The 24980-nt window shown below is 41.3% G+C and overlaps 1 protein-coding gene and 1 pseudogene across 6 annotated transcripts in view; one reads left to right on the top strand and one right to left on the bottom strand.

Moving 5' to 3' along the window:
- TBC1D23 (TBC1 domain family member 23) overlaps nt 1-24980 on the bottom strand; it is an 81086-nt gene that overhangs the window by 39768 nt on the left and 16338 nt on the right. For all 5 annotated transcript variants that reach the window (XR_013959832.1, XR_013959833.1, XM_080654110.1 and 2 more), the window contains exons 2-3: nt 2314-2425; nt 397-502 (exon numbers count right to left, since the gene is read on the bottom strand). Coding sequence is in view for 2 of the 5 variants with exons in the window: in XM_080654110.1 (XP_080510236.1) it covers nt 397-502; nt 2314-2425 (218 nt within the window). In the remaining 3 variants the exon portion in view is untranslated. The remainder of the gene's footprint in view (nt 1-396; nt 503-2313; nt 2426-24980) is intronic.
- LOC308240854 (cytosolic iron-sulfur assembly component 2A-like) lies at nt 21596-21992 on the top strand (annotated as a pseudogene). Its single transcript has one exon. The product of its transcript is annotated as a cytosolic iron-sulfur assembly component 2A-like (transcript).

Below are 24980 nucleotides of genomic sequence, written 5' to 3' on the forward strand. Positions count from 1 at the left end.
CTCTGCTGGTCATCTTGTGGCAGCCATCTTGTGTCCACATGGGGGCGGCCATCTTTGACCACATGGGGGCAGCCATCTTGTGTGTTGGAGTGATGGTCAATTTGCATATTACTCTTTTATTAGATAGAATTAATTATACAAAAAATTTAAGGCTGCATCAAAATTACAAAGATACTTGAAGAATTGAAAACAATAAAAGAATACTAAAAATTGGCTCTCTTAAAATATTAGACTTTATTTCATAAGAAGTTCAAATTAAAAAATTTAAAGCTATTTACTAGCTCTTTAAAATTTGAAATATCCCAAATTATAACAAGATCATAAAGAATGATTCTGCTACCCCAAAATTATTATTTCCAAAAATTTTTACTGTTTGAAAACAATTATTAAACTTACCAATAAACTCTAGACAATCTCTGTGAATAGTATTCTGTTCTGGCAGGTCTAAAATACCATCCCATGATGCCAAACTATCTCCTTTTCCTGCAACATTTAGAGCAATCTGAAAGAAAAAAAAAAAAAAAAAAGCAACTAGCTTCATATGTTATCTTCCATCCTTGGAAAGATGCTGTAACAATGGAAAGGCCTGAATTTAGGAATAATAATGAATATTTCAAAGATTACAAAGTAATGTATCTACACTTCACCAAATGCTGAAACCTTACTCATATTCCTCCTAAATTAAATTGTACTGCTCCATGTCAATACAGTGAATAGAAGAAATTACATAAAATATTTACATAATTACATATGTAAATTTATTTTAAACAAATATCATCAATGCCATATAGCATGAATGTTTATGTCACCCATGGATATTGAAATCCTGATGTGATGGTATTTGGTGGTGGGGCCTTTGGGAGGTGATTAGATCATGAGGGTGGAGCCCTCATGAATGGAATTAGTGCTCTTATAAAAAAGAGAGCTGCCTTTTCCCTCCAGCTATGGGAGGACATACACGTTAAGAAATTACTGGTTTTTCAAGTTTAATGATATTACGGTTATTTTAACTCTTTGTCTTTTAGACTTTCATACTAAAGTATTTTAGTGTGCCATCAAGGATTTGTTTTGTGTGTGTGTGTGTGTGTGTGTGTGTGTTTTATAAATTTTTATTGATTTCAGAGAGGAAAGGAGAGGGAGAGAGAGAGAAACATCAATGATGAGAGAGAATCATTGATTGCCTGCCTTCTGCACACCCCAAACTGGGGAATGACCCCACAACCCAGTCATGTGCCCTGACTTGGAATCAGTGACCTCCTGGTTCATAGGTCAACACTTAACCACTGAGCCAAGCCAGCTGGGCCAATGATTTGTTTCAAAATAATCCAGTGTGGGGAGGAAAGGATTGGGGTATTAGTCAAACAAGATTGGCCAAATATTGATAACAGTTAAAGCTAAGAGGAGGCTCATTATACAAGTGTCTCAAATTTTGAGTTTTAAATTTCTGTGCTAAAACATTCAGAATTCTATGTACAGTTGTAATTCCATTTATTTTACATATATATGTGCAAAGAGGAAAAAAGTAAAAAAATATACACCAAGACATTATTGTGTTTTACATACAGGTGGTAGATAACAGGTAATTTTTATCTTATCCTTAATAACATCTTAATAAAGAAAACATTGCCTTTCAAAACCTAAATTATCTATACTAATAAAAGCCTAGTTGGCGTCTCGCCCTCACATCATCACAAGATGGCCGCCACAAGATGGCCAGCAGGGGAGGGCAGTTGTAGGCCATCAGGCCAGCAGGGGAGGGCAGTTAGGGGAGAACAGGCCAGCAGGGGAGGTCAGCTGGGGGCGACCGGGCTGGCAGAGGGGGGCAGCTGGGGGCAACCGGGCCTGCAGGGGAGGGCAGTTGGGGGCAATCAGGCTGGCAGGGGAGGGCAGTTGGGGGCCATCAGGCTGGCAGGGGAGGGCAGTTGGGGGCGAGATCAAGCTGGTAGGGGAGGGCAGTTGGGGACGACCAGGCCAGCAGGGGATGGCAGTTGGGGGCGATCAGGCCAGCAGGTGAGGGCAGTTGGCGGGCCTAAACTGGCAGTTGGACATCCCCCAAGGGGTCCCAGATTGGAGAGGGTGCAGGCTGGGCTGAGGAACACACCCACAGTGCACAAATTTCGTGCACCAGGCCTCTAGTTAAATATGCTGAACATTACAGAAACAGAGATTTTAGTAAGTTACCCTGTGTGATAAATTTTCTACATGTGACATGCCAATGGGATAATAGTCTTCTGCAACTAAGACAATTAAAAATAAAAATTCTCAAATATTATTCTTTAGTGATTACATTTTATTAATTTAGTTTCCATTTACCTTCCAAACTTTGGTCCTGAGATCAGCAGGTAGTGGTCTCCCTTGAATTATATTTCTCAAAGTTTCAAGATCACAACCTCCTGCTTCCAGAGCTTCTTCAAGATCTTTTTCCCTAAAAAGCAAGTCATACTTATTAAGAGATATTTTAATTCTTATTTTTTTTTATTCCAGATTCATTTATAAGCATGGCCTGTTAAGGCTGCACCCAAGATAAAAACGTTCTCAGCAGCCAAAGTGCAATCAATACCAAGGCAAACACACAGCATTTTGTTTTCTCGGAAGGAAATCTCAGGCTTCATACACTAAATTTACTCTTAATTTGCATTTAATTCTAACAAGCTTAGTTACCTGTTTTCTAAGATTAAAGAAATTTAAAAAGAGAAGAAAGGGCAAGCTGATTGACAGCACTGAGAAGTCACAGTGGTAGCAGTATTCATGGTAGTAATGACTAATAATTTATATAGCACTAACTGTGTGCCAGGCACTGTTCTGAACATTTCATATGTGTTTTTTGTTTTTATTTAATTTTCACAATAACCCCATGAAGTAGGTTACATTATAGGCCCCAGTTTAAAGATACAAAAACTGAGGCAAAGATGAGTTATATCGCTTGTGGTCACATGTCTGGTAAATACTTGAACCAGGATTCAAATTTTGAAAGAATGTATACTCTTAACACTATGCTAGGTAATGGCAAGGAGGATAAACAAATTCAGTTAGGAATTCAAAGCACTGCAGAATGAGAAGAGATAGTACATAACTATATAGATATATGACTAGAGCAGTACCCGGCTTACAGTGAATATTCAATAAATGTTAGAGGAGCAACAAAGGCTCTAATGGCACCACTGTATTAAAAGCAAAATAATACCACATCAAGTAAGTTATCAAGTAAATCAACAAGCAGTTATGTTCAGTCTATTATGTTTAAAAGAAAGTATGAAATACATTTTCTTTTCATTTGTATATGATTAAAATAATAATTTTTAAAACTTCACAAAGGTATGAATTGTTTTTTTAGCCAGGAAATAACTACTTAAAGTAACCAATTTCTTCAGAATTCTCTAAAACTGAAGTTTCAGTCATTATTTATAATTTTAGTATACAATACATAAGAAATCTGGAAAAAAAAAAATCTGTAACTCAGCTAGACAACTTCTAAAGCAGCTTAAAAGGCAGAGCGTCCCACTAGAATCAGAATTTTGTCATTTTGAGGAAAATAAATTATTCCCATTCCACATTCTCTCAATAAAGTGATGTAAATCTTTCCTATTAATAGGATTCCAGAAATACCTATTTAAATGTATAAATTTCCTAAAGTGTTGCCCTCTCAAGGTAAAAAAAATCCTATTTAATAAGGTGGGAATATGCTAATTGACCATCACCCCATCACAAAGATAGCTGCACCCACAGCTGTGGCCACGTTCCCACAGGAGCCTTAATGAGCAATCAGCAGGGACATGAGGCTATGCCGTTCCCTCACCCCCGTGGGGCTTGACAGGGGACCTCAGGCCATGGCCCCCGCCCCAGCACTGGGCCAGAGGACCTAAGGCTGTGCCCCCCTGCCTGGCAGGGCTTGACAGGGGACCACAAGGTGCAACCACAGTGCTGGGTCGGGGGAACTCAGGCTGCGGCCCTGCCCAGGGGGGCTTGATGGGGTACCTGAGGCTGTGCCCCCCTCCCAGTGCTGGGCTGGAGGACATGAGGCTGCACCCCCCCGCCTGGCGGAGCTTGACGGGGGTCCTCAGGCCATGACCCCCACCCAGCAGGGCTTCCCAGGGGATCTCAGGCCATGTCCCCCCACCTGGCAGGGCTTGACGAGGGACCTCAAGGCATGCCCCCCACGCCGGTCTGGGCTGGGGGACCTCAGGCCATGCGCCCCCCCTCCTGGCGGCAAGGGACCTGAGGCTACGTCCCCTGCCTGGTGGGGCTTGAAAAGGGTGGCACTGGCCAGGTCTGGATCTAGCCCAATGGGGGAGGGTGGCAGCCAGGTCGGGGTCTCATGTGATTTTGAGGCGCATGTGGGTGGGCGGGGACTTGACTCTGGGTCTCATGGTGCGCCCCAGACTCTGACAGGAGGAAGGTTTTCATATACATTTTACTAATTTTCTTTCATCTCTGACACTTCTATTATAGAGAAAGGGCAAATAGCAATATTAAATTATTTCCTCTAATTAATCCCCTTTTAATGTGCACAAATTTCATGCACCGGGCCACTAGTAATAAATAAAAATATAATCACTTGGGATCATATCCAATGGAAAAGCAGCAAACTGGAAAGGTTTCTTAACAAAGGTACTACCCTACCTAATAAAGAGGGAATATTCTAATTGACGCTGTCGCAAAGATGGTGGCGCCCACAGCCAATAAGGATGAAATATGCTAATTGATGCCCCGCCCTCAAAGATAGCGGCACCCACAGCCAACAAGGGAATATGTTAATTGACTGCCCCACCCTCAAAGATGGCAGCACCCATAGCCAATAAGGAGGGAATATGCTAATTGACTGCCATGCCCTCAAAGGTGGCGGCGCCCACAGCCACAAGATGGCGACACCCAGTCCCCTCAGTCCCACCGGCGCGCCTGCCTCCGGAGTCCCCCAGTCCCCTCAGCCCCTCAGGGCTGGCCCAAGGCGCAGGCAAGCCTTGGATGGCGGCTGCCCAGCTGCCCAAGGCTCAGGTAACCAGGGCTGGCCAAGGCTTGTGCTGCCAGCAGTGGCAGCAGCAGAGGTGTGATGGGGTGTCACCATTCCCTGATCGCTGGGTCGCCGCCTGCCCCTAGGGCTCCCGGACTGTGAGAGCGGACAGGCTGGGATGAGGGATGCCCCCTCCAGTGCATGAATTTTCATGCACTGGGCCTCTAGTAAATTCATATGAAGAAAAACATAACTAGTAACCACACAGGTACATTTTATTCTTTTGCTCAATGTTCACCACAAGCAATGGACAGGAAAGTGAGGGAAAGAGATTTCAAGTCTACTGCTGAGGAACCCTTCAGACCTGTAGTTGATAAAAACTGGGGCTTATCTATTTATTCTATTCTAGCCAAAATTTATAAGACAAGCTATTAGAATTTGAAGGATTATTTGTAACCATGGAATAAAGAAAAGTTGATATAATCTTAGAATAAATACTGTATTTTTAATGACCAAATGTGTAAATGAACTGAAACACCATTTAATGGAGATGGAATTATTTTACAGAATAAATGAAGAACTAGAATTTTTCCATTTTTCAGTGCAAAATCCTTAGGTTTTTTTTGAAGAAACTTTGCTAAATCCCTTATTATTTCAGACAAAAGTTAGTATTTTGGGGCAACAATGCCTAATCCTCACCATCTTTTTATATCATAACTAGAGGCCCAGTGCACAAATTTGTGCACCAGTGGGGTCCCTCGGCCTGGCCTGCGGGATCGGGCTGAAACAGGCTCTCCGACATCCCCCGAGGAGTCCCGGATTGCAGAGCGGGGGCAGGCCAGGCCGAGGGACCTCACCGGTGTGCGATTGGGGCCAGGGAGGGACACAGGAGGTTGGCCAGCTGGGGAGGGACCACGGGAGGGCTCCAGGGCATGTCTGGCCAGTCTCTCTCAGTCCCGATCGGCTGGACCCCAGCAGCAAGCTAACCTACCAGTTGGAGCATCTGCCCCCTGGTGGTCATTGCATGTCATAGCGATTGGTCAACCAGTCAACTGTCTGTCCCCTGGTAGTCAGTGCACATCACAGCAAGCAGTTGAGCGGCCTTAGCATATCATTAGCATATTACGCTTTGATTGGCTGAACGGACGACCGGATGACCAGACACTTAGCATATTAGGCTTTTATTATATAGGATAATGTACAAGCAAGCACATTTCTAGTGATACAACCACTGTTGGATTCTTGGATGCTGCCCCCAGGGAACCACAAACATAGTCTCCAGCAGTACAATCATGAGCAAGAAACCAGGAAATGCTCCACCTTTAGTACTAAAAGGCACTTCTCACAAATTAAATAATTAAAAGTAACATTATCGACACAACTGCGGCAGACACCCACGGAACAGCTGTGAGCCCCAGAACAACGCTCCCCAATTGGCGCAAACACACGGGTTCAGAGGAGCTCTACACTCCACCACGGAAAGGTCAGATTTCACCTAGGATAAGGTGAGGTCTCTGGTCCCAGCAGGAGAGAGGAACGCGCGTTTTGCGGGAGCTGGAGGACCAGGGAAGTCTGTGCCTAGAAAAATCCGTGGCTGTTGGGGCTGGCGTGATCTGTGAATGTGGAAGGGGGTACTCAGAGCTGCTAACAGAAGGGCTCTCTAAAAAGCAACGCATTTTGATCTGAAGTGCAGGGACACCCTAAGAATTTCAGGGGTGTGCTAGAATTACGCACAGCCACGGAGTGCGCACACTTGGGCTTTTTCCTCTTGAAATTCTTGCTTCTGATTACTAAGCCCAATACACAGGATCACCCAGTTGGTGACACCCTGGGAGACTACAGGGGAAAGTTGTTTTTCTGGAACCTGGGGATTGGAGCGGGGAGTGACCATCTGAGAGCCAGCTCTGAGGCAGCCCACTCCCACAATCCGGTAGTGAGTGCCACAGGGAAAGAAGGCTCTAACACTCCCTAGAGAGGCCATAGATAAACCAGGACGTCAATCCAGAAACACTGCCACCCAGGGGCTGAATCACAAATCGACTCTTGTGTAATCAAAAATAAAGGAATACGAATTAAGACACACCGCCTGCTCAAAATCAGGACTGGCTTACATCACTGAAGAACATTGGAACGCAGGGAACTGCAATACTGTCTGGACTGAGAAACAGGCGTGCCAAACAGAACAACAGAGGAAGTGAATGACCTTCACTACTCCACATTTTATTTTTATTTTTTATTTTTTTATTTTTTTTATTTTCATTTTTTGCATCTTTTACTCAAGAAACTAATTTTTTTTCTTTTTTCCTCACTTGATTTTACCTTTTTAATTATTACATTTTTATTTTCAATCCGTATTATTACTACTGCTATTTTATCTTTTTTTTTTAAGTGTCATTTTATTTTCTCTTCATTTTGTTTTGGGATTAATGTTCTACATTCTATTTTTGTCTTTCCTTTAGCATCATTTTACCCTATCTCAACTCTACCTTTATGCCATCACTCTCTTCCTCACTTTTCCCTTCTCGGTGTCCTGTTTATCTTACCCCTTTCCTGCTTTAGATTTTCCCTATTCTTTCTGTTTACCCCCGTTAAAATTTCACCCTACTTATATATCCAATCTCCAATCCCCTGCTCCAAGTCCATACACAGCTCTCTCTTCGCTGTCTTAACTATCCAAAAATTGTTTTTCTCTCTGTCCTTTTGTTGTGGTTCGCTTGAATGTAGATTATATCGAATTTTTATGCTTTTTTGTGAGATTGTTTTGCTTATTCTTCTTTTGTTTATTTTTTTTGTTTGTTTAGTGCTTCTGTTTTCCCTTGCCGCACTCAATATTAGTTGGTGTTGTAGTTTGTATTAATCCCCAGGTACTTGTTGCTGGCATTTGCTGGGATAAGTGATTGTTCTATTGGAGTTTTATCCCCAATATATATAATCTATTTCCCTTTCTCTCTTAGTCTCTTACTTGTCTCTCTTACTTTTTTTTTCTTCTTTTTTTCCCTTTTCCCAATTTCATTTTGACACTCCTTTTTTCTTCTTCTTCTTTCTTTCTTTTTCCTCTTCTTCTTTCTCTCCTATCCCCTAATTTGCCTTTCTCTGGTGGTCACCTTTATAGGAGGTTATTAATATCGTGAATACATTTCTGTTCAGTGTCTTGTGTGTTGTACCTGGTACTGCTGTATTTTGTGCCTTTCAATCAACGCAGGAGAGAGAGAACTACATAACCAGACACCCAGAGAAGAGAGACCATGGGGAGACAAAGACAAAGCCCACATATGAAAGAAAAGCAGGCATCACCAGAAAAGGAAGTAAACGAAATGGAGGCAAGCAACCTTCCAGAAAAAGAATTCAGAGAAATGGTCATAAGGTGGCTGAAAAGAATGGAAGACAAATTCGACAATATGAGCAAGAACCAAGAGGAAATGAAGAAGAACCAAGAAGAAATGAAAAATGACATCACTGCTGTAAAGAACTCAATAGAAAGCATCAAGAGTAGACTAGAAGAAGCTGAGGACTGCATCAGTGAGCTAGAAGACAAGATGGGAAAAAATACCCAAGTAGAGCAACTTCTAGAAAAAAAAATTAAAAGGCCGGAGGAGAGCCTAAGGGAACTTTGAGACAACACGAAACAAAACAACATCCGCATAATAGGGGTTCCAGAAGGAAAGGAAGCTGAGCAAGGAATAGAAAACCTTTTTGAAGAAATAATGACAGAAAATTTCCCTGATATAGAGAAGAAAAAACCCACACAAATCCAAGAAGCTCACAGAGTCCCAAGCAAAATTAACCCCAAAAGACGGACGCCAAGGCACATTATAATTAAATTGGCAAACACCAACGACAAAGTAAGAATCTTAAAAGCAGCAAGAGAGAGACAGAAAGTTACATACAAAGGAACCCCCATCAGACTAGCAACTGATTTCTCAACAGAAACTCATCAGGCCAGAAGGGAATGGAATGAAATATACAAAGTCATGCAAAGGAAGGGTCTGAATCCAAGAATACTGTACCCAGCAAGGCTATCAATCAAAATTGAAGGTGAAATCAGGAGCTTCACAGACAAAAAAGGACTAAGGGAATTTATTACCACCAAACCAGCAATGCAAGAAATGCTAAAGGGTCTGCTGTAAAAAAAAGAAATAGGAAGCGAAGAAGGAACACAGGTGTAAAGATTAGGAATGGCGACAAATAAGTACCTATCAATAATAACTTTATTTATTTATTTTTTAAACATATTTTATTGATATTTTACAGAGAGGAAGGGAGAGGGATAGAGAGCTAGAAACATCGATGAGAGAGAAACATCGATCAGCTGCCTCCTGCACACTCCCCACTGGGGATGTGCCCGCAACCACAGTACATGCCCTTGACCGGAATCGAACCTGGGACCCTTGAGTCCGCAGGCCGACGCTCTATCCACTGAGCCAAACCGGTTTCGGCCTCAATAATAACTTTAAATGTAAACGGATTAAATGCCCCAATCAAAAGACATAGGGTAATGGATTGGATAAGAAAACATGACCCATATATCTGCTGTCTACAAGAAACCCACCTCAGAAAAAAAGACGCACACAGACTGAGGGTGAAGGGATGGGAAAAGGTTTTCCAGGCAAATGGAACTGAAAAAAAAGCAGGGGTAGCAATACTTATATCTGACAAATTAGATCTCAAACTGAAGGACATAACAAGAGATAAGGAAGGCCACTTCATAATACTAAAGGGAGCAATCGAACAAGAAGAAATAACTCTGGTAAACATATATGCACCCAATACAGGAGCACCCAAATACATAAAAAAACTCCTGGAGGATATCAAGGGAGAGATTGACAGCAATACAATCATAGTAGGAGACTTTAATACCCCACTATCACCATTGGACAAATCCTCTAAACAAAAAATCAGCAAAGAAACATCAATCCTAAATGACTCACTAGACCAGATGGAATTAATTGACATCTTCAGAACATTTCACCCCAAAGCCACAGACTATACATTCTTCTCAAGTGCACATGGGTCATTTTCAAAAATAGACCATATGTTGGGACATAGGCAAAGTCTCTTCAAATTCAAGAAAATAGAAATCATATCAAGCATCTTCTCAGACCACAGTGGCATAAAACTGGAAATCAACTACAATAAAAACAACCCAAAGATATCAAACACATGGAGGCTAAACAGCATGCTATTAAACCATGACTGGGTTACCAGAGAGATCAAAGAAGAAATAAAAAACATCATGGCAACAAATGACAATGAAAACACTACAATCCAAAATCTATGGGACAAAGTGAAAGCAGTCTTGAGAGGGAAGTTCATAGCTCTACAAGCCTACTGCAAAAAACAAGAAACAATGGTAATAAATTACCTAACCCAACAACTCAAAGAGTTAGAAAAAGAGCAACAAGAAAAGCCCAGTGTAAGCAGAAGGAAGGAAATAATAAAGATCAGAGCAGAGATAAACGACATAGAGACCAAAGAAACAATACAAAAGATCAACAAAACCAAGAGCTGGTTCTTTGAAAGGATAAACAAGATTGATGAACCTCTAGCCAGGCTCACCAAGAAGCAAAGAGAGGACGAAAATAAACAAAATCAGAAATGAAAGAGGTGAAATAACAACAGATCCCGCCGAAATACAAAGGATTGTTAAAAAATACTATGAACAACTCTATTCCAACAAACTGGACAACCTGGAGGAAATGGACATATTCCTAGAAAAATATAACCTTCCAAAACTCAATCAAGAAGAATCTAAACAGCTCAATATGCCAGTAACTATGGAAGAAATTGAAGCAGTCATCAAAGAGCTTCTGGCAAACAAAAGCCCGGGGCCAGACGGCTTCACAGGAGAGTTTTACCAAACATTCAAGGAAGAACTAAAACCTATCCTCCTCAGACTATTCCAAAAAATTCAAGAGGAAGGAACACTTCCAAGCTCCTTCTATGAAGCCAGCATCACCCTAATACCAAAACCAGATAAAGACAACACAATGAAGGAGAATTACAGGCCAATATCCCTCATGAACATACATGCCAAAATCCTCAACAAAATTCTAGCAAATCGGATCCAGCAGTACATCAGAAAGATCATACACCATGACCAAGTAGGGTTTATTCCAGGAATGCAAGGATGGTACAATATCCGAAAATCAATAAATGTGATACATCACATAAACAAATTGAAAGATAAAAATCATATAGTCATATCAATTGATGCAGAAAAAGCATTTGACAAAATCCAACACCCTTTCTTGATAAAAACTCTCAGCAAGGTGGGAATAGAAGGATCATACCTCAACATAATAAAAGCTATATATGATAAACCCACAGCTAACATCATACTCAATGGGCAAAAACTAAAACCATTTCCCCTAAGAACAGGAACAAGACAAGGATGCCCACTCTCACCACTCCTGTTTGACATAGTACTGGAAGTATTAGCCAATGCAATTAGACAAGAAGAAGAAATAAAAGGCATCCAAATTGGAAAAGAAGAAGTAAAGCTGTCCTTATTTGCGGATGACATGATATTGTACATAAAAACCCCGAAAGACTCCATCAAAAAACTAACAGACTTAATAAATGAATTTGGCAATGTAGCAGGATACAAAATTAATGCCAAGAAATCTATGGCATTTCTATACACCAACAGTGAACTTACAGAAACAGAGACTAAAAAAGCAATCCCATTTTCCATCGCACCAAAAAAATTAAGATACTTAGGAATAAACCTAACCAAGGAGGTAAAAGACCTATATGTGGAAAACTACAGGACACTGAAAAAAGAGATAGAGGAAGATGTAAACAGATGGAAGAACATACCATGTTCATGGATTGGTAGAATCAACATCATTAAAAAGTCCATACTACCCAAAGCAATCTATAGATTCAATGCACTCCCCCTTAAAATACCAACAGCATATTTCACAGACCTAGAAAGAACTCTCCAAAAATTCATCTGGAATAAAAAAAGACCCCGAATAGCCACAGCAATCCTGAGAAAGAAGAATAAAGTAGGAGGGATCTCAATACCAGATTTCAAGCTGTATTACAAAGCCACTGTCCTCAAAACAGCCTGGTACTGGCACAAGAACGGACATATAGATCAATGGAATAGAATAGAGAATCCAGATATCGACCCAAACCAATATGCGCAATTAATATTTGACAAAGGAGGCATGAGCATACAATGGAGTCAAGACAGTCTCTTCTATAAATGGTGTTGGGAAAATTGGACAGATACATGCAAAAAAATGAAACTAGATCACCAACTTACACCATACACAAAAATAAACTCAAAATGGATACAGGTCTTAAATATAAGACGGGAAACCATAAAAATACTAGAGGAATCCACAGGCAGCAAAATCTCAGACATATGCCAAAAGAACTTTTTCAGTGATACTGCCCCTAGGGCAACGGAAGCCAAAGAGAAAATAAACAAATGGGACTACATCAAAATAAAAAGCTTTTGCACAGCAAAAGAAACCATCAACAAAACAACAAGAAACCCCACTGTATGGGAGAACATATTTACAAATGGTATCACTGATAAAGGTTTAATTTCCAACATCTACAGGCAGCTTATACAACTTAATAAAAGGAAGATAAATGATCCAATAAAAAAATGGGCAACGGACCTAAATAGAATCTTTTTGAAAGCAGAAGGAAGGCCAAGAGACACATGAAAACATGCTCAAAGTCACTAATTATCTGAGAGATGCAAATCAAAACGACAATGCGATACCATCTCACACCTGTCAGAATGGCTATCATCAACAAATCAACAAACGACAAGTGTTGGCGAGGATGCGGAAAAAAAGGAACTCTCGTGCACTGCTGGTGGGAATGCAGACTGGTGCAGCCACTGTGGAGAACAGTATGGAGTTTCCTCAAAAAACTGAAAATGGAACTCCCATTTGACCCAGTAATCCCACTCCTAGGAATATATCCTAAGAAACCAGAAACACCAATCAGAAAGGATATATGCACCCCTATGTTCATAGCAGCACAATTTACAATAGCTAAGATTTGGAAACAGCCTAGGTGTCCGTCAGCAGATGACTTGATCAGAAAACTATGGTACATCTACACAATGGAATACTATGCTGCCATAAAAAAGAAGGAATTACTAACATTTGTAGGCACCTGGATGGAATTAGAGAACATTATGCTAAGTGAAATAAGCCAGTCAATGAAAGAAAAATACCACATGATCTCACACATTTGGGGATAATGAAAAACATTATAAACTGATAAACAAAAAGATAGGTACAGAGGCAGTAAAGCCTCAAACAGACTGTCTAATTACAGCGGTAAGGTCAGGGAGAGGTGGGGGAAATAAGAGATCAACTGAAGGACTTGTATGCATGCATATAAGAGTAACCAACAGATGCAAAACATTGGGGGGTGAGGGCATGTATGGGAGTGGGGTGGGGGGGGGCAATGGTAAGATATGTACACATATAATACCTTAATAAAAATTTGAAAAAAAAAAAAAAGTAACATTATCTTCTAAGCAAGGTGTTTGAAGGTTCAGTTACCAGAACTTCAACATTACAAATATGCTTGTAAAAGCAATCAAAGAGCTGAAAGTAAGTAGTTAAACAATTCATAAAAAGATCAAGTTTCTGTCATAGAGATGGGAACTCTATGGCATTGAGCTCTCAAATTGAATTTTCCTTTCCCTAATCCAGTGGTCGGCAAACTGCGGCTCTGTTGACTAATGAGTTTGCCGACCACTGCCCTAAACCAAGTTTTCTTCTACTTTTGTGTTTGGGAGCACATGAGACTTGGTTGGAAAGTTTGTAAGGAGGACATTCTGAGAAAAGGGAAGTATGTGGAAGGCTGCCTGCCCTGTTAATCGGAATTCTGACTTAGAGGAGTGCTGAAGGAGGTGCCCCTAATTATTTCTTGACCTTTCCAAACAAGTCTGTGCACATGCAGACCCCTGAGTGTTTACTGGAATCCTTATTGCTTAATCTTTTGGGTGTCCTTATTTAAAAGACACTACAAACACATGTGTCCTCCCAAGATTACTTATCCGGCTAACTATATCTAAAAGATAAACTTTATCTCAAACTCTGATACAATAAAGGCTAACGAGGCAGGCAATTAAGGCTGCCTGGTCCCTTTGGCCAGGCCTTCCTTTAGACCTCTCTTTCACAGCAAATGTTGTGTCAGAGTAATCCATTCATCTGTCGCTCAGGGTCTGCTGGCCAGCCACAGCACTTCTGAACAAGCAATACCTAATATTCACAAGAAAAACACACATCTGGTGGGGTATGATTGGGTGGGCAGTGGTTTTTAAGTCTTCTTTGATTTGGGCAGCTTCTTACTAACTAGCTAAAGTTGGTGAAAGTGTATGGGACATTCATACAGCTATTAAATGAAATAGAAAAGTATAGTCCTTGTCCATTTACTCTAGTAAGTATAAAAAGTAAGCAATTGTCTCCTTTGCTTAGAAGGTTCAGGACAAAGCACATCCAACGTTTTTGGGATTGTAAAAAAGCAAAAATGCACCTCTTCCTGGCTCTGTGACATTGAAATTATTTATCTATATAAAAGCCTAAGCCAGTGGTCGGCAAACTCATTAGTCAACAGAGCGGCAAACCGCGGCTCGCAAGCTGAATGTGACTCGTGAGCCGCAGTTTGCGGACCACTGGCCTAAGTGATTGGATGACCAGCCGGTAGCTATGATGTGTACTGACCACCAGGGGGCAGACGCTCAACGCAGGAGCTTCCCCCTGGTGGTCAGTGTGCTCCCACAGCGGGAGCACCGCTCAGCTGACCGCTGTTGCCAGACACCGGGCTCATGGCTGGCAAGCACAGCTGTGGCAGCGCAAGCCTCTCCCATGGACACGCCCCCTGCGCTCCCCTCCCCCATCCAGACCGGGACCGGGATTGGGACTGGCATCTGGACTGACTGGGTGTGAGCCCCGGCCCCTTCTCGGGTGCCGCATGATGATGAGTGGCAGCTGCGCTGTCATGGGTACACCTGGGTATCACCCTAGGATTGGCACATGGAGACAGCAGCAGAGCAGCAGTGAGCCTAACAAATGGCAGTGGCGGCAGACACAGTGGGGCCAGGATGAGCAGGAGCGGTGCAGCGCCCGGCTCGGGTTCAGGCTCCTCCCCAGCCGCCTGCCACTTCACACACTACTTCGTGTTGTGTGGGATCAATGCGGACAGCAGGCTGGAGCCTGACGAGCTGGTGGGTAAGGCCGGGCTGTGGCGGTACAGAGGTCCACTGATTCCCCGTAGGCCAGGCCGAGGGACCCCACCGGTGCACAAATCTGTGCCCAGGGCCTCTAGTGTTAGTATAATACTATAGGTTACTGTTGGTGATCTATAAATGACATATTTTCAAAACCTAAATAAAACATAACAGAAGTTCTCCTCATCTGATGTGGCAAAAGCATTGTAACCCAAGTTGCTTTAGAATTACAGCAAGGCAAACACTGTGAATAAACTTATATGAAGTAAGTTTAAGGTTTATATTCAAGCTAGCATCTGAATTAGGTTTTTCTTCCTCAACCAAATGTTGAGTAACTTCTAGCCTATGGAAGGGTGGAAGGGGGGCAGGATAGGGAATTTTCAAGCATTACCAAAATAAATATACATTCTAAATGCTTCCAGGATTAAATTCAATTTGAAATTTTGTAATTATTTTATGAATAAGCCACACATTAAAATTATGATTTTAAAAGCCACTAGATTATATTTTTGTGTTCCTGAAACTTAAAGTTACAGAAATCTGGCCACTAGGAAAAAATAACTACGTGTAGCTCTTTTTTCTAAATTCTGTTTTTCCTAAAGATGTTATAAAAACTCATTTTCCCTATAATTTCAAAATTTATGAAAACTTTCTTGTACACACACCAAACCGCAGATGAAAATAAAGACTTGGTTCATCTAAAGCTTTTTTACATATGTCTTTCTGCACTTAAACCCCAACATCATCCTTCTCCATTCCTCCCCACCTTGCTGCCAGCCCCTGGCAACCACTGATTTTTTCCATCTCTACACATTTATTTATTCTGCACATTTTATTTTTATTTTTTATTGATTTCAGAGAGGAATGGAGAGGGAAAGGGAGATAGAAACATAAATGATGAAAGAGAATCATTGATCAGCTGCCTCCTGCATGCCCCCTACTGGGGATTAGGCCTGCAACCTGGGCATGTGCCCTTGACTGGAATCCAACTCAGGACCCTTCAGTCCACAGGTCATCGCTCTACCCACTGAGCCAAACTGGCTAGGGCGACTCTGAACATTTTAGTGTCTGGCTTCTTTTACTTATTAGCATGTTTTCAAGGCCTATCTATGTTGTAGCATGTATTAGTACCTACTTTTTATTGTCAAATAATAATCTACTGCATGTATATACTATATCTGAATTATCTACTCATCAGCTAATAAACATTTAAGTTGTTTCAACTTTGGCTATTATGAATTTCTTAAGTTTGAATATACATAACAATAGTTCAACTGGTTAAGTGTGTATATAATACATAAATTTTATTGGATTATTTATTCTTCCTAAGAAGGTCTAGAAAAATTTAAAAATCAAGTCTATAAAACTTCACACCCATTAGGATGCCTACTATTGAAAAAAAAAAAAAAACATACAGACAATGAGTGTTGGTAAGGATGTGAAGAGACTGGAACCCTGTGCACTGCTGGTGGGAAAGGAAAATGGTGTAGTCACTAAAGAAAACAATATGGCTATTCTTCAAAAAATTAAAAAAATAGAATCAACATGTGATCCAGCAATTCAACTTCTGGATATATACCTAAAAGAAGTAAAAGCAGAAACTCGAACAGATATTTGTACACCCATGTTCACAGCAACATTATTCAGAATAACCAAAGGTGGAAGCCATTTAAATATCCTTCAATGGATAAACAAAATGTGGCATATATATATATACACAATGGAATATTATTTAGCCTTAGAAAGGAAGAAAATTACGACGCATGCTACAACATGGATGAATCTTGAGAAAATTATACTAAGTAAAATAGAGCAGTCCCAAATGAGAAGTACTGTACAATTCCACTTATATGAGGTACCTAGAAAAGTCAAATGCATAGAGACAGAAAGTTGCCAGGGACTAGAGGAAGGAGAGGAGGAAGGGAGGTGAATAGGAGGTATTTAATGGGTACAGTGTTTCAGTTGTATGAAATGAGAAGAGTTCTGGAGATTGGTTGCATAATGGGAATATATTTTACATACTGAACTGTACACTTAAAATGATTAAGTTTTTATGCACTTTACAATAAAAAAACTCTATTCAATATATCATAAAAGTTCATGAATTCAAGCTTTAAAGTCAGATCTGAGATCCATTACTGGCCCAACTCAATAATCATACGATCTTAAGTAACATAAATAGAAACACAGTGCCTACCTTATACAGGTGGTTTATGCTTAAATTTCTGAACACAAGTCACAAGTGCAATACTTGGCATACAATCCTATCTAATAAAGAGGGAATATGCTAATTGACCATCACTCCGTCACAAAGATGGCTGCACCCACAGCTGAGGTCAAGTTCCCATAAGGAGCCTTAACGAGCAATCAGCAGGGACCTGAGGCTACGCCCTCCCCTGCCCCTGTGGGGCTTGACAGGGGATTTCAGACCACGCCCCCCACCCGGCAGGGTTTGACAGGGGACGTCAGGCCACGCCTCACACCTGGCAGGGCTTGACAGGGGACCTCAATGTGCGCTTCCCGTCCTGGTGCTGGGCTAGGGGACCTCAGGCTGCTCCCCCTGCCTCAGCACCAGGCCGGGGACCTCAGGCCGTGCCCCCCACCAATCAGGGCTTGACAGGGGACCTCAGGCCTCGCCCCCTGCCCGGCGGGGCTTGATGGGGGACCTGAGGCTGCATCCCCCTGCCGGTGGCGCTTGACAGGGTACCTGAGGCTGTGCCCCCCTCCTGATGCCGGACCAGGGGACCAGAGGCTGCGCGCCCCCCCCCCTGCCTGGCGGGGCTTGACGGGGGACCTCAGGCCATGGCCCCCACCCAGCGGGGCTTGACAGGGGATCTCAGGCCATGTCCCCCACCTGGCAGGGCTTGATGAGGGACCTCAAGGCATGCCCCCCACCCCAGTCTGGGCTGGGGGACCTCAGGCCATGCCCACATCCTGGCGGCAAGGGACCTGAGGCTACGACCCCTGCCCAGTGGGGCTTGACAAGGGTGGCACTGGCCGGGTCTGGATCTAGCCCAATGGAGGGGGGGACCACCGGGTCTGGGTCTCATTCAATTTTGAGGCGCACGTGGGTGGGCAGGGACTTGACTCTGAGTCCCATGGTGTGCTCCAGACTCTGACAGGAGGAAGGTTTTCATATACATTTTACTAATTTTCTTTCATCTCTGACACTTCTATTGTAGAGAAAGGGCAAATAGCAACATTAAATTATTTCCTCTAATTAATCCCCTTTTAATGTGCACAAATTTCGTGCACCTTTTATTATATAGGGCCACTAGTCCTATATAATAAAACCCTAATATGCAAATCGACCAAATGGTGAAATGACCAGTCGCTATGATGCGCACTGACCACTAGGGGGCAGATGCTCAACGCAGGAGCTGCTCCCTGGTGGTCAGTGCGCTCCCACAGAAGCCAGGCTCACGGCTGGCAAGCACAGCTGCGTGGCGGGAGCCTCTCCCGCCTCTGCAGCAGCACTAAGGATGTCCAACTGACGGCTTAGGCCTGCTCCCGGGCCTAGGCTGGCAGTCAGACATCCCCCGAGGGCTCCCAGACTGCAAGAGGGCACAGGCCAGGCTGAGGGATCCCCACTCCACCCCCAAGTGCACAAATTTCGTGCACCAGGCCTCTAGTTCTTCAATAAGCAGAAGCCATGAAAACAACTACTCTTAATATTACTGGACGGTAGCTAACTTTCATTACTATTATTTTTTAATCCTCATCCAAGGATACCCTTTCCATTTATTACTTTTTTTTAGAGAGAGAGAGGAGAGGGGGGAAAGAGAGGGGGGAAAAAAATCTATGTGAGAGAGACACATTGATTGGCTGCCTCCTGTACCACCCCAATCGAGGATTGAGCCTGCCACTGAGGTATGTGCCCCTGACCAGCAATCGAACCCACTACAACTTTGGTCCAAGGACCGACGCTCCAACCAAACCCGCCAGGGCAAACTTAACCTTTTTGTTATTGTAATTTAATCATTTTAGAGAAATTGGACAATGTATAAAAAAAAATTTAAAAACCAACCACAATTCCACTACCATGAAAGAACTACTATTCACACTCACTGAATTACTTTTCTTCATATACATGTATGTGTGTAAATGTGTGTGTGTGTGTGTGTACAGAGACATATATAAAACAAAACTGGATTATCCTAATTATATAAATTTATAAAATCCTGTAGGATTCACTTATCTTTATTTTTCAAAAAAAGTTATGAACATTTCTCCAAGTCATTCAATACTCTTTATAATTTGGATTTTTAATGGCTGAGTAATTGATTTGGCTATTCCTCTACAGCAGTGGTTCTCAACCTTTCTAATGCCGCGACCCTTTAATACAGTTCCTCATGTTGTGGTGACCCCCAACCATAAAATTATTTTCGTTGCTACTTCATAACTGTAATTTTGCTACTGTTATGAATCGTAATGTAAGTATCTGTGTTTTCCGATGGTCTTAGGCGACCCTGTTAGCAGTTCTCAACCTGTGGGTCGCTGCTATAGAGCCTAAGACCATCGGAAAACACAGATACTTACATTACGATTCATAACAGTAGCAAAATTACAGTTATGAAGTAGCAACGAAAATAATTTTATGGTTGGGGGTCACCACAACATGAGGAACTGTATTAAAGGGTCGCGGCATTAGAAAGGTTGAGAACCACTGCTCTAGCGCTTGGTATTCAGGTACTTTCTAAAATTTCCTTGCATTAACCTTTCCCACTTATCCTTAGCACAAATTCCCTCAGCACAAATTCCCTCAAGAATTATTCAGTAAATATATTTTAACATTAAAAGTTACTTAAGTAATACAGACATAAAAATTTAGAATTATGGTGATATCCATTAGAACAAAACCCAAAATTGTGAAAGGTGGCTACTTATGAAAAATGAGATAGAAATGAGACTTTCACTCCTTACAGAGCATAAGTCAGTACAACATGAGTATAATATGTACCATATTTGTATATACTGCTTGAATATTTAAATAATATTTATGAATTCCTCTTTAACATTTATACCCTTTCACCAAGCAATAACTGGGAATGAGTAAAATGATTCAGTTACAATCATGTTAAAAAGCAATCCTATATAATAAAGAGATAATATGCAAATTGACCATCACTCCAACACACAAGATGGCCACCCCCATGTGGTCAAAGATGGCCGCCACAATATGGCCAGCAGGGGAGGGCAGTTGGGAGGGACCAGGCCTGCAAGGGAGGGCAGTTAGGGGGGGGGTCCAGGCCTGCAGGGGAGGGCAGTTAGGGGTGACCAGGCCTGCAGGGGAGGGCAGTTAGGGGCAAACAGGCTGGCATGGGAGCAGTTAGGTGTCAATCAGGCTGGCAGGGGACTGGTTAGGGGGTGATTAGGCTGGCAGGCAGAAACGGTTAGGTGCAATCAGGCAGACAGGCAGGTGAGCAGTTGGGAGCCAGCAGTCCTAGATTGTGAGAGGGATGCCAGACTGCCCATTTAGGGATCGAGAGAGAGATCGGGCCTAAACGGGCAGTTGGACATCCCTCGAGGGGTTACAGATTGGAGAGGGTTCAGGCTGGGCTGAGGGACACCCCCCCCCACCCCCGTTCACGAATTTCATGCACCGGGCCTCTAGTGGTTATTATAACTATGATGGCTAATGTAAAAAAGATTTAACAACAAGTGTTGGTATTAATGTGGAGAAACTGGAACCCTCATACCCTGCTGACAGGAATGTCAAGCGGTGCAGCCATTTTGGAATTCAGTTTGACAAAACCTCAAAATGTTAAAAATAAACTTACAGTATGACCCAGCCACTCTACTTCTAGGTAGATACCCAAGAACACTCAAAACATACATCCACACAAACACTTGTACATGAATCATGAAATATTATACTTCACACCTTTTATGGTGGCAAGCATAAAAAAAATGGCAAGGATGTGGAGAGGTTGTGCATTGCTGGTGGGAATGTAAAATGGTGCAGCCTCTGTGGAAAAGTTCAGCAGTTCCTTAAAAAGTTAAATATAGAATTACCATTTATTCTAGCAATTTCACTTCTAGATATATAACCAAAAGCACTAAAAGCAAGGCTCAAACAGATATTTGTAAATCCATGTTCATAGCAGCATTATTCACACTAGCCAAAAACAACCCAAATATTCATAGGAATAATGGGTAAACAAATTGTGGGATATACAAACAATGGAATATTAATCAGCTTTAAAGAGGAAGGAAATTCCTGCATATCCTATGCAACATGGATAAATTCTGAAGACAAATGCTAAGTGAAATAAACCAGTTGCAAAAGGGCAAATATTGATTCCCTACTCCCCTGGGCACTTTTAGGCTGGTCTTGGCCCGTTTGGAGAACAGCAAGTTGATAAATCACGAGGCCAGCCCCTGAAAGACAGTGGCTCAGGTGGGACAGTTGCCAGGGATGGCAGAACGTGAGGATGAAGCGGGTGTCAGGGCTGCTCTCCTGGACGCTGGGTAGGATCCCGTGGCTCTCGGGCCTCTTAAGTGGGGAGCTGACCAGCAGCCCCGGATCATGGAAGAGAAAGTGCTAGAGGTTTATGATTTGATTCGAACTATCCGGGACCCAGAGAAGCTCAATACTATGGAAGAACTGGAAGTGGTAACGGAAAGTTGTGTGGAGGTTCAAGAGATAAATGAAGAGGACTATTACTTCAGCGGTGTTTACCATTTAAACTTCAGTTGGAAATCTACATTTCTGAAGGAAACCACTCAACAGAGGAAGATATCAACAAGCAGATAAATGACAAAGAGCGAGTGGCAGCTGCAATGGAGAACCCCAACTTACAGGAAATGGTGGAACAGTGTGTCCTTTAACCTGACTGATAACTGTTTTAAGAGCCACAGAACTTTGTCTGATGTTTGTTTAAACTCCTTGTAAAATGTAACACTCATGTTTAATACATAGGTGATTTATACCTCAAAGCATTTTTTTTAAATAGATGATTTCCAAGCAAGATAAAGTAGTACCTAGTTTGTTCATTGTATAACATTCTCAGGATGTGTAACATTTAAATGATCAGACCGAAAAAATTTTCTAGTTATTATATGTAGGATAAGTTGCTATTTTTTCTGATGCCTATTCTGATACAACTGCTTTTCATGTCAAATATTTACTGTGTCCAAATGTAGTCAATTTAACTCATTATTCTGTAAAAAACAAAATAAATAAAAATAAATAAATAAATAGGGAAGAAGGAACACAGGCACACAAAATAAAAATGGCTACAAACAAGTACCTATCCAATAATAACTTTAAATGTAAACAGACTAAATGCTCCAATCAAAAGACATCGAGTGACTGAATGGATAAGAAAACATAACCCATCTATATGCTGTCTACAAGAGACCCACCTCAGAACAAGGGATTCACGCAGATGAAAGTGAAGGGATGGAAAAATATCTTTCAGGCAAATGGGAAAAAAAAATAAAGCTGGGGTAGCAAATACTTATATCTGACAAAATAGACCTCAAAGTGAAGGCCATAACAAGAGATAAGGAAGGCCATTTCATAATACTAAAGGGATTGATACAACAAGAGGATATAACCCTGGTAAAAATATATGCACCCAATGCAGGAGCACCCAAATATATAAAAAAATCCTGGAAGATATCAAGGGAGAGATAGACAACAATACAATCATAGTAGGGGACTTTAATATCCCACTGACATCACTGGATAAATCCTCCAGACAAAAAAAAATCAGCAAAGAAACAACAATCCTAAACGACTAACTAGATCAGATGGACTTAATTGACATCTTCAGAACATTTCACCCCAAAGCCACAGAATATACGTTCTTCTCAAGTGCACATGGGACATTTTCAAAGACAGACCACATACTGGGTCACAGGCAAAGTCTCTCCAAATTCAAGAAGATTGAAATCATATCAAGCATCTTCTCAGACCACAATGGCATAATATTAGAAATAAAGTACAATAAAAACAATAAAAAAATTCAAACACTTGGAAGCTGAATAGCATGCTATTAAACAATGATTGCGTTACCAAAGAGATCAAAGAAGAAACTAAAAACATTCTGGAAACAAATGACAATAAAAACACAACAATCCAAAATTTATGGGACACAGTGAAAGCAGACCTGAAAGGGAAGTTCATAGCTTTACAGGCCTACCTCAAAAAAAAAAAAAAAGAAAAGAAAAGAAAAGAAAAAAAAGGTAATAAAGCATCTAACTCTACAACTTAATGAATTAAAAAGAGAGCAACAAGCAAAGCCCAGAGTGAGCAGAAGGAAAGAGATAATAAAGATCAGAGCAGAAATAAATGAAATAGAGACCCAAAAAAACCAAAACAAACAAACAAACAAACAGAAAATACAAAAGATCAATGAAACCAAGAGCTGGTTCTTTGAAAGGATAAACAAGATTGATGAACCTCTAGCCAGGCCCACCAAGAAGCAAAGAGAGAGGACCCAAATAAACAAAATCAGAAATGAAAGAGGCAAAATAACAACAGACGCCACAGAAATACAAAGGATTGTTAAAAAATACTATGACCAACTCAAATCCAATAAACAAGACAACCTAGAGGAAATGGACATATTCCTAGAAAAATACAACCTTCCAAAACTCAATCAGGAAGAATCTAAAAATCTCAATAGGCTGATAACTATGGATGAAATTGAAGCAGTCATCAAAAAGCTCCCAGCAACCAAAAGCCCAGGGGCAGATGGCTTCACAGGGGACTTTTACCAAACATTAAAGGAAGAACTAAAACCTATCCTCCTCAGACTATTCCAAAAAATTCAAGAGTAAAGGACACTTCCAAGCTCATTCTGTGAAGCCAGCATTACCCTAATACCAAAACCAGATAAAGACAACACAATGAAAGAGAATTACAGGCCAATATCCCTCATGAACATAGATGCCAACATCCTCAAAAAAATTCTAGCAAATCAGATCCAGCATTACATCAGAAAGATCATACACCATGACCAAGAAGGATCTATCCCGGGGATGCAAGGATGGTACAATATCCGTAAATCAATAAATGTGATACATCACATAAACAAATTGAGAGATAAAAATCACATAGTCATTTCAATTGATGCAGAAAAAGCATTTGACAAAATCCAACACCCTTTCTTGATAAAAACCCTCAGGAAAATGGGAATAAAGGGATCATACCTCAACATAATAAAAGCTTTATATGATAAACCTACAGCCAACATCATACTGGTACTCAATGGGCAAAAACTAAAACCATTTCACCAAAGAACAGGAACAAGCCAGGGATGTCCACTTTCACCACTCCTGTTCGACATAGTGCTGGAAGTGCTAGCCATAGCAATTAGACAAGAAGAAGAAATAAAGGTATCCAAATTGGAAAAGAAAACGTGAAACTGTCATTATTTGCAAATGACATGATACTGTACATAGAAAACCCTAAAGACTCCATCAAAAAATTATTATACTTAATAAATGAATTCATCAATGTAGCAGGATACAAAATTAATGCCAAGAAATCTATGGCATTTTTATACACCAGTAGTGAACTTACAGAAAGAGAGACTAAAAAAGCAATCCCATTTACCATTGCACCAAAAAAATTAAGATACCTAGGAATAAACTTAACTAAGGAGGTAAAAAACCTGTACTCGGAAAACTACAGGACACTAGAAACAGAGATAGAGGAAGACAAACAGATGGAAGAATATACCGTGTTCATGGATTGGGAGAATCCACATCATTAAAATCTCCATACTACCCAAAGCAATCTATAGATTCAATGCACTCCATATGAAAATACCAACGGCATATTTCACAGACCTAGAACAAACTCTC

Source organism: Plecotus auritus, assembly GCF_963455305.1.
Source record: "Plecotus auritus genome assembly, chromosome: 2".
In the NCBI taxonomy this organism is placed as follows: Eukaryota; Metazoa; Chordata; class Mammalia; order Chiroptera; family Vespertilionidae; genus Plecotus; species Plecotus auritus.